The sequence below is a fragment of the Larus michahellis genome, chromosome 8 (genome assembly GCF_964199755.1).
Source record: "Larus michahellis chromosome 8, bLarMic1.1, whole genome shotgun sequence".
Lineage (NCBI taxonomy): Eukaryota > Metazoa > Chordata > Aves > Charadriiformes > Laridae > Larus > Larus michahellis.
Genome location: NC_133903.1, coordinates 3578968 through 3588637, shown reverse-complemented (window position 1 = coordinate 3588637; position 9670 = coordinate 3578968). Strand labels below are relative to the sequence as shown.

The following is a 9670-nucleotide window of genomic DNA, read 5'->3' as shown; positions in this document are numbered from 1 at the left end:
TGCATTTCTTAATGTATTTACTTTGAAAAACAAATTGCAGTTTATTGGAGTCTACACTTTTTAACGAAAAAATTCATCAGTCTTAAAGCAAAGACTTATTTTAACAGTTAATGAAACCATCCTTTTCTCTATTCAGCATAACACTCTCTTGAGAGAGGATAAAAAGAAGGCTTCCGGAGTGGTAACAAAAAATTCTACTGGAGAAGGAAACTGCCTAAGCACTGCTCCATCAGAGCAAAAGGTGTCTTCAGTAACAGTCAGCTTCATTCTCCTCTATGGTCCCCACAGTAGCAAGGATGTCCTGTAAGAGGGACTGAGGGCTCTTCTCCACATGGTCACTACTTCTGTTGAGCTCATCGTGGAGCTCTTCTAAGTCTATTGTACCCAAAGCTAGCATCATGCTCTCCGGATCCTCAAAATCCACCCCATTACCACCACCTGTGGGGAAGTTCTGGGCCAGAGAACCCTGCCTTAGTGTCCTTTGTAACCAGGCAATGCCATGTCCTGCAGGTAACTCTCCGGTCTCTTGTGAATCCCTCGGGGTACCAGTTGGATAGAAATTACCTCTTAAGGCAAAGAGTATATCACAGGCTCTCTGACCTACTGGTTTGTCACAGTCACACAAAGACCGAAACAAAAAGCTGAACAGTTTTGCTCTGCAAAATATCTGCAGCGACCTATTCTGATGAATGGAACTAGCGACTGCAGACAAGACAGGAACAGATGAGCATCTAGGAAGGCCAAGTTGGCAAATTGTCTGACTACAGAAAACTTCAACCAGTTCCAAACCACCAAGTCTGACTTCCCAGTCTAAGTCATGCTCCACAGTTTGGATCACTCTAGAGACAAACTGCTCTGTATCTTCCATCCGACCTGTGCAGCCTTGTCTCAGCCACTTGGTGAACATGCTGATCACAGCCCTCCTGGGAAAGCCCTCTGGGTCCTTTGACAAGATTTCCTGAAGTTTTGCTACAGTGTTCTAAATGTAAAAAAGACAAAGAGAAAGCACAATGAGGGGAGGAACATGCAAAGAAACAAGAACAGCACAAATAAAAAAATCTAGTCTCTTTGTTACTGATCGTGAAATCTGCCTGCACGAGACTGCAGATAACTTGCGAAGAAAGTTATAAACAGTACAGCAGAAAACCGATGGGTAGTTCTGCTTGATTCTGCAGCGGGCTACACAAAGTCATCGTACCTCTTTATTATACTGATTCCCTATGACAGGCAACTCTGGAGCAAAGAAAGTAATGAAGGCCAAGTGTCCCACAGCAGTCACAGCACTCGCTCGCACGTAGCTTTCTGGATCCTCAAGCAGGTTTTCTGTAAGACTCGGCACCTCCGAAGACAGGAGAGACTGCCTGAACTCATCCTGGTCTGTAAACAAGACAGCAATCCAAAGAAGCGAGGCTTTATTCTCTCGGAGCATGAAGCTGTTTCCAATGCAAACAGTTCTTTGCGTCATACAAGGATGCCCGCTGACTGCAGGGACAGCTGCCAGTGAGCTGAGCCACTGCAAAGACCAGGCAGCTGCTCACGAGAGCACAGATCCTCTGTGTCAGGCTCCCCATTTTCCAGCACCTTGGTGACTTTCAGTCACGCCCTGCTAGACACTGGAACTTGGAAAAATCCATTTACAGTTGTTCTAGCAGCAAGAAAAACTTTCTCCGGGCAAGCGAGGACATGGTTTCAGCCTCATCAAACTTATGCCTTTGCTTAAAGGAGGAAAAAATAGTCTTCCTTTCTTGTTGTTAAGGCATGTGGCAAAGAAAAAGAATGCAACTGCAGCACGGAGAGGGGCTGCAGGGTAAACTGCTAATGCAGCTGAGCGTGCTGGATACTTCCTTTGTGACCTGGGGACAACAGTAGTCGACAACATCCAACATCGCAGAGCTACTGTAGGAGAATTAACATTGCCTTAGTGCTACCTGCTGCAAAGCCTGAGCTACCAGTAAAGTGGAAAATCGGTAATTAATCCAAAGCCTGCAAAGCAGATCTAGGCTTTTAGCCTCCTAAATCCCAGCCCCCAGCCTGCTGAGTGAAACCAGGCAGACTCCACTGCAGAGCAAACTCAAAAAAGGGAAAGTATTATGGGCCATTAAGCATTGTCACCTGCCTTCACATACATGTCTCAACATATATGACTGTCTCAACATCCCTCAGTTTAACGTCCCACAGCTGCCATTAAGGAGCACGCAGTAATCTGAGTTCAACAGAAAAGTAGTTTATTAATCTTTTTGTCAGATTTTGATTGTGATCTAGGAGTGAAAAATCTTGACGCTTCTTTCTTTTCTTACTCCTCCAGTTATAGGTCAGAGGATGCTTCACAAGCCTGACTGATTTTCATAACATCAAAAGAAATACTCCTCCAATCTGAACCGTTAAATCTCTGCACCTACCTCTCAAGCATTTAATCAGGACAGTGAGGAACTCCAGAGAAGAATCTCTTACTTCCCAGCAAGGACTGCACAAACGCTTCTGCAGCACCAGAAACACATCTGTAAAAGCCAAGTGACAAGCGTGAACAGACATGAAAAGCAACAAGCCTTACTGAAGCAATCGCTGTACAACCTCTCTATCATTTTATCTGCTGCAATCCCTTTTGCTGCTGCCGCGTACTTCTCCCAGAGGTCTTCAAAGCACTATTTGGGCAGCTAAATCTAAATTCAACATAATTGTGGACAAATGAATCCTAAGTGCTTTGAGCAGGAAAGGTAGGCAAGAGCAGATTTCACGTATGCAACTAACTGCTGTTTGTCCCAACTTGAATAGCTTCGTTACCTGCCAAAATCTTCTCAGTTTGTTGCCACTGACTGGTGGAGCAGGACAGTTCATGCAAGCGCACCAACCACTTGGATGTTGCTTGAAATGTTTTCTTTAGAACCTGAAGCAATATAAAGCAGATTTACTTTACTATAGGAGGAGGCATTGTTGCCTTTCTGCTAGATAAAATTTGTTTTAACCTCAAACTTATAGAGAAATTCTCAGAGTAAACAAGTACGTGTCCTTCCTTATTAAGAAGTAAGCCACAAATAAATGGTGCTTACATAACACTTCTAAAGATTCTGGAAATTGACTGTTCTTAGCTTCATATTACAAAGTTCTAGTACTTCCAGCTTTTGATTTGCAGTTGTCATCAGTCATTTGAGGGAAAAAAAAAAAAAATTCCAAAGCAAGAAAAGAAAAACCATTAATGCACAGAATTCAATACTTAAAGGCCACATCAAGTTGAGTATGTTGGTGCTATTCTTGGACACGATGGCTCCTGTCCTTTCAAGAAAACTGAATGTATTGTTTATTTACTCAGAGTTTTAGCTATTTCCTGCAAACCACCCAGAATGAAGACACATCTCCTACATATTCTAATACAAACTGTGCTAAGAAATAACTACCGTCAGACAATTTCTCAGAACTACATCCCACTGGGGCAAGCTAACAGACTTGGATCTCTCCTTAGATCTATACTCACAGTAGGGGTGGTGTTTGGACTCTCCAGGTATGCCAGAAGGACATCAAATAGACTTCCTATAAGTGCGTCACAGCCTGAAACACAGAAAACAGAACTCAAGGACCAATACTGGGAGAAGGAGCAGCTGAATCACGATTCAGCTGCTGAAATACAGAAAGACACAGGATTGTAAAACTCTTTTGGAGAAGAAAGCAAGTACAGTCCTCAGAGTAAAGGAGAAACATCCAGTTTCTCACAACCACTAAAACCTTCTTAACTGCAGCATTACCTGCCCTAGCTCATCAACAGAAAGTAAGGTTAGCCAAGACAGTAGGAAGAATGGGAAAAAATGAACAAGTTTCAGAAATGGAAATGGTAGTCTTCATTCAGAAAGGTCAGTGAAGGGGGATGAAAAATTCTGCAACTACAGAATAGTCAAGTATTTCCAAAATTAAAAAAATTTGAAGTGCAAAGATTAACCCACCTTTTCGCTCTGAGAGTGCTGCTAGGACATCAAGAGCTGACCTCTGTACTCTGAAGCAATTGATCAAGATTCGGCTTATTGTGCTTCCCAGAGGAGAAGCTGGACTCAGGAAGCCATTACAGAATTGTAATATTGTCATGAGAGAGCGTAGCAAAGATGTATAGGGTAAATCCACGCGCAAATAAACCTAATGAAAGGGGAAAAAGAAAAAGGGTTCCACCAGATGTCTCAAGTGTACATGTAGAGCAGGAGTTTTTGCTCAGGAGGCAGCAGAAACTGCAATTTCTAGCGTGTTCTTAAGGTACTCCAATGCTAATAACTACAAACATCTTCCTCTCTCCCAAGAACTACTGCACAGATGGAAGAAGATTCTTCTTACTGCTTGGGAAAGCAGTTCAGTTTATGCTTTTTCACCAGATCAATAATTGCAGTAGAAGTCAGGTATGGTAACAAAGCTTGTGAAGATGGATTTAAAACTAAGTGCAGTCCCTCTTTACAAGCCTCGATATTCCTCTGCTATCCTGTTTGGAGCCTACTGTGCTAGATCTCTTTAACGTATGGAAGTCCTCACTGTCCATTCCTCTCCACGTTTTGTTAAGCTTTACTGCAAAAGTCTACAACAAATCTTAACACCGTCTTTCAAGGACCAGTTTGATCCCCAGGCTTTTTTCCTCGTCTGAACGTTACCAGAGACAGCAGCTCCTCCAGATGAGCGAGGGTCTGACACAGGAGACTAGCACAAGATGACTTGGAGGACAGAAGACTTTCAACAGTGGCGGGATCACTAACAGACTCATCCAGCAAACCTACAGGACCAAAGGAGGGAAGAGCTCAGGTTGTCGGTGAATACAAAAGACTGCCACTTTTAAAGTTAATCAAGATATGCAGGTGAGGTAGTATGAATATCCCTTCAAATGCAACTGTCAGTAGGGTGCTGCACTTCACCACAAACACTGCTACTGTCCTTGACTACTTCTACTCTTCCTCCTCCAATTTTGTCTGCACCAGACACTTAAAACACTGGCAAGCAGACTAGTCTCTAACTTTTCTATCACAACTGTACCTGCATATTCCAGGGGCTGGGAGGCTGCTCTCAAAATACAGTCCATTGGCTGAAGTAGAACAGTCAGTGCCTGAATCCTCACATCTTGTGGGCTTCAAGGAGGAAACAGCAGTTACCAAAACAAGAACACTTCAATTCCTTCCCAAACATCTGCCCCTAAATGCTGACCAGAATAATGTTTTTCATGCAGGCTTTTAAACAAGCCAGCAACGATAGAGCAATGAAAGTATTATCACAATTCAAGTCTTCTTCCAAGCTTCCCTGGCTAACTGAAAACAGAGGAGAAACGGCTCTGGAATTTATAAGCAGCCTTATCAAGCTATGCAGAGAGTGGGATTCTGTGTAAGAAGGGGGTTTAGAGAGAGGCGTTTCTTGTCAACAAAACAGTGTCCTTATATCTCAAGGCTGAGGCATTACTTAGCCTGTAAATCAGTATCCATCTGTGCTGTATTCATTTAACATCTGATGATTTCTTGATGCTTTTTCACTACCTAAGGGGGAGTTACAGGGAAGATGCAGGCAGCAGACCTCTCAGAGGGGCACAACAAGGCAACGGCCTTAAATTGCAACAGTGTAGATTCCAACTGGATATACAGAAAATACTTTTCATCGTGAAATGGAAGTGGTTAAGCACTGGAACAAGTTGCCCAGAGAACCTGTGGAATGCTCATCCTTGGGGATATTTGAAACTTGAATGGTGAAGGACCTGAGCAACCTGATCTATCTTTGAAGTCAGCCCTGCACTGAGCAAGAGGTTGAACTAGCTGGCTTCTACGGGTTCCTTCTAACCTAAGTTGTTCTACAAATGTCAACAGAGTCTCCAGATGCACACTTCTGCTGGGCATCAGTAAAAGCTCTAAACTAGTCACTGTTTTTTTGTGAAAGAGAAAAATGAACAGGGACTACTGGATTTGACAGCCAGTCAAATTGTGATCTACCTTGGCAGTATAAAGGAGTTTGCTGTTCCTTACTGAAATTGTCTGGCTCTAGGTAAGATGCAGGTATACACATATAAACATGATATTGGCTCCTTTCTTTTATCTCTCTTTGAAACAGTATTATTCTTGAACTTTGTTAGCTACTGGCACAGTTCTTGCCAACCAGTCTTACATACTAAGGAACGTAGTGGAAAATGCAGTGACAAAAAAAACAGTTCTTGGAAAGATACCAGACATATTAGTATAGAAACACTTGCAGAATGCAAAAATTTCATTGCAGTAAGTCCTACCATTTGTAGAGCCTCAGAATTCCAACTGCCAAAGGACCCACTTGTACTGGGGTCAAGTGTTCCAGAGCAGAAGTCACTAATGCCCATAAACCGCCTTCGCTGTCACAAAACACAGGGGACCTGAGAAAGAAAGAGGTATAAGTAGGATGTCCCTATTACATGGTGGAAAACAGATACATCTCAGCGCTGGATCCAAGGTCCCAGAAGATCTTTACCATGCCATGTTAAGTAAAAGATTCGCCAGCATGCGCTGTGCTTGAACAGTCTCGTCCGTCAAAAAGGATTCTATTTGCTTTGCTATTCCTAGCCACAGTACTTCAGTCCACCTAGAATGACAACTGCTAAACAAACTAGTTAACAGTTTTAATGACTGCTCGACGTGAGAGGCAGAGCTGGACTGAAGGGAATCTTCTATATGCTTTATAATCATTTGGGCACACACTGGCCAGTCAAAGTCCTTTGCACTGAAAGGTTTAGTTGTTTCAGACTCCACAGAGAAAATAAGCATGTGCACCAGAAGCCGGCTGGCAGATGAAGCCACAAACAGGCTGGGATCCCCTTGCAGAGCGAAGATCACATCTATGCCTCCTGTGTGAAAACAAAACAAGTCACTGGAGGAAAAAACAACAGCCTTCCTGTTGTGAGGTGGAGCTTTGTAGCACTCCAGCCATGTATTATTCTAATTCAGGTATCACAGAGCTTTAAAAGGGGTTGTTTTTTTTATACTTTATTTTGTAGTCCCTATGGCATTTCAAAGTCAGCCAGTCCTTAATGACAAACAAATAAAAAAGCAAACAAAAGAAAGTCAAATTGTTTTCAGATCCTCAGGTGTTTTAATAACTCAGGAACAGAGTAGGATTTCAGTATAACATTAGTAATATCAGGAGAGCTGACAGCACACTCGCTATTTATTTATGGAAGGATACTGTACCGTCTCCGGACACAACCAGGAGGAAAAACATGAGCAGCAGCAACAGTACTACTTTTCCAACACGCAGACAGCAGCGCATGCTGCACGTTAATATCAATCCAGTCTTTTAGGCCCCTCTGTACATGGGATCTGAAGTTGCAGTTAACAGCAGAATTTACATACCTACATAACAACAATGGGACTGCAATGTGTACAAGTATTAAGAGATCAATGAGTCCCTGCTTAGTTTTTCTGCACTAAAATATCTGAAACGTATATTTTAGTAAGAGTTACAAATAAGAATACAGAAGGCTTTTGATAAGCTATTTTTATCGTGTGTTTCATAAGATGTGCCTCTCTCCCCTCTAAAAAGGGTGTCATCTTCAGTGTTTGGGGAAAAAAAAAAAGAAAACTAAAGGCACAGATAATTTAACAAAAACCCCACCATCTTTCAATGACTTCAGTGTTTTAGACGAATGTCTTATTTTCATTTTAAATAAATGAAAACTCCTGTCTCGTTTGACATCTGAGCAACAGACTGGAATGGAAGAGACACAGAGGATTTGGGGAGTTTGCAGTCCTAGAAGTACTCACCACCATTGCAGAGGAAGTGGAGGGCAGGCTGGTGATGCATCATGCTGTGCACACCCTCCACCCAGCCACTTCGCACAGATGCATCTTCCCACACTGTGCTGCTCAGCGGCCCATCCGTGCCAAAGAGCCTGACCAACAGCTTCTCCTGCTGAGGTCAGAGGAGAAGACACAGAATAAACGGTAAGCAAAGGGGCCCAAGGGGAGCGGAGAGGCTGCTCTGGCACCCAAATCAAGAGTATCAATACTGTAGTGAAACCTCCTCTTGCTAAAAGTATCACTAAAATAGAAATTTTTCAGAATCCCATGCTTAAACTCAACATCTGTCTCTTTCGTGGACTAAGGAATAGATGTGTTCAAAACCAAAACCGCTTGTTTTCAAGATGCTAGGGACAACTTATGTGTGTTATCAGTTCCATTAGACTGCTTTTATGCAGTTGCATGCATCTCTTCCCTCTAAGCCTTTTGGGTTTTGTACCATAAACATATTCTATTGTTGAAAGCAGAGCTTTAAAAAGTTCCCTCATTTTCGTGGGGAATCAGAGATTTCCTGTCAGCCAACTGTGGAAGAAAAACTACATCTGTTGGTGCAGTTTAAATCTACAGAATCTGTCCAGGGATACAGTATTTTGCAATGACTGCTGTGAGATAGTGTTATCCCATACACTGTTTTGAACAGAAAACGAGAAGCACTACATATTAGCATTCATAGCACTACTGTGGCAAGATAGAAGAAGACACCAGCTTTACATGAGAAGCGAAAAGGAATGGTATGATTGTAGGTCTTCGTTACCATATCAGTGTTTGCTGAGTTGTTCAATGTATGCCAGAAAATTTATAAGCAGAATACATACATTTTCAGGTGTCCTCCACATAGAAGGAGGAAACAGACACCTACCTGGGTAGCCGACTCACCTGCAAGTGTTGGAAGCGGTTTTCGGAAGAGGCAAGTATCCCAGCTAAGCGCAGAGTAAAGGAGAGGATGCTCGGATTGGGCTCTGGCAGCGCCAGGATGGAGGTGATGAACTCTGTCAGACAGGGGTTGTCCTGCACCAGGCTCACGGAAGGATCTAGAGACCAGGTGTTGCACGAGGAGAGGCCAGAAAACAGAGGGTCAGTGCCAGGACTCAGAGGGCATCTGTCGTTCATTCAGTGGCCAGTCCAGCCTAACCCACGACACTCTCCCGTACCTCTAAGGTGATTGCCTGCGCTCAGTGTAACCCCTTACGACTGACAGGGAGGAATGCGGGTTCACCTGAGGCCCACGTACAGGCCTCAAGTACCGAAGAGCGTGTTTAGGTGTCACCGAGCACCTCTGAGGGAGGCCTCCCCCCACCGCGGACAAGCCCCCGCCGGTCATCGGGGTCGAGGTGGGCCCTGCAAGCGGCGGGCGCTCACCGAACTCCGTCATGCTCCGGAACCAGTCCAGCAGCTTCTCCAGGCAGGTGTCGTCGGAGCCGGGCTGCCGCGGGTCGGCCAATGCGGCGCAGACGCCGGGCAGCAGGAGGGCGCACTCGCGGGTCATGGCGAAGCGGCGGCGGGCCCGGGCGATGAACCACGCCTTCTGGGCGTCCATGGCCGGGGAGGGGGGGACGGACCGGGAACGGACCGTCCACGGGAACGGACCGTCCACGGGACCGGTACAAACCCTCCCTACCGGCCGCGGCCGCAAAGTGAGTGTCGCAAAAGCGGGGGCGTGGCCCGGAGGCCGGCGGGGTGGCGGAGCAGAGCTGGCCCCGCTCCTCCGCGGCCCGCCGGGGTTCCCTGCCTCTTGGGGCCGCTTGGCGGCACTCGCGCTCCGCGGCAAGGCCGAGGCCCGCCCGGCTGTGCCCGCGGGCGACGGCGGAACCGCTGCCGGCGCGGTCTCTCCCGCCTGCCCCCGTCCCTCTGCGCAGGCGCCGCCGCCGCGCGGCTGGTTGCTATGGTTACCGCAACCCGGAAGTGCC

At 45.3% G+C, this 9670-nt stretch overlaps 1 protein-coding gene across 2 annotated transcripts; it reads right to left on the bottom strand.

Annotated features, from left to right (window-relative positions):
- On the bottom strand, nucleotides 1-9607 carry BRAT1 (BRCA1 associated ATM activator 1). 2 transcript variants are annotated; one of them, XM_074597453.1, is made up of 13 exons: nucleotides 9123-9607; nucleotides 8640-8794; nucleotides 7728-7875; nucleotides 6439-6811; nucleotides 6224-6343; nucleotides 4996-5087; nucleotides 4620-4738; nucleotides 3933-4119; nucleotides 3470-3543; nucleotides 2782-2884; nucleotides 2400-2498; nucleotides 1199-1377; nucleotides 1-979 (listed from the first exon to the last, which is right to left on the bottom strand). In XM_074597453.1, exons 1-13 carry the CDS (start codon nucleotides 9298-9300, stop codon nucleotides 248-250), a joined length of 2559 nt encoding a protein of 852 aa, XP_074453554.1. In that variant the 5' UTR covers nucleotides 9301-9607; the 3' UTR covers nucleotides 1-247. The 2 variants fall into 2 exon arrangements, with proteins under 2 accessions (XP_074453554.1, XP_074453555.1); XM_074597454.1 differs by having other exon boundaries at nucleotides 8915-9151.
- Nucleotides 9608-9670: the final 63 nt, after the last annotated feature.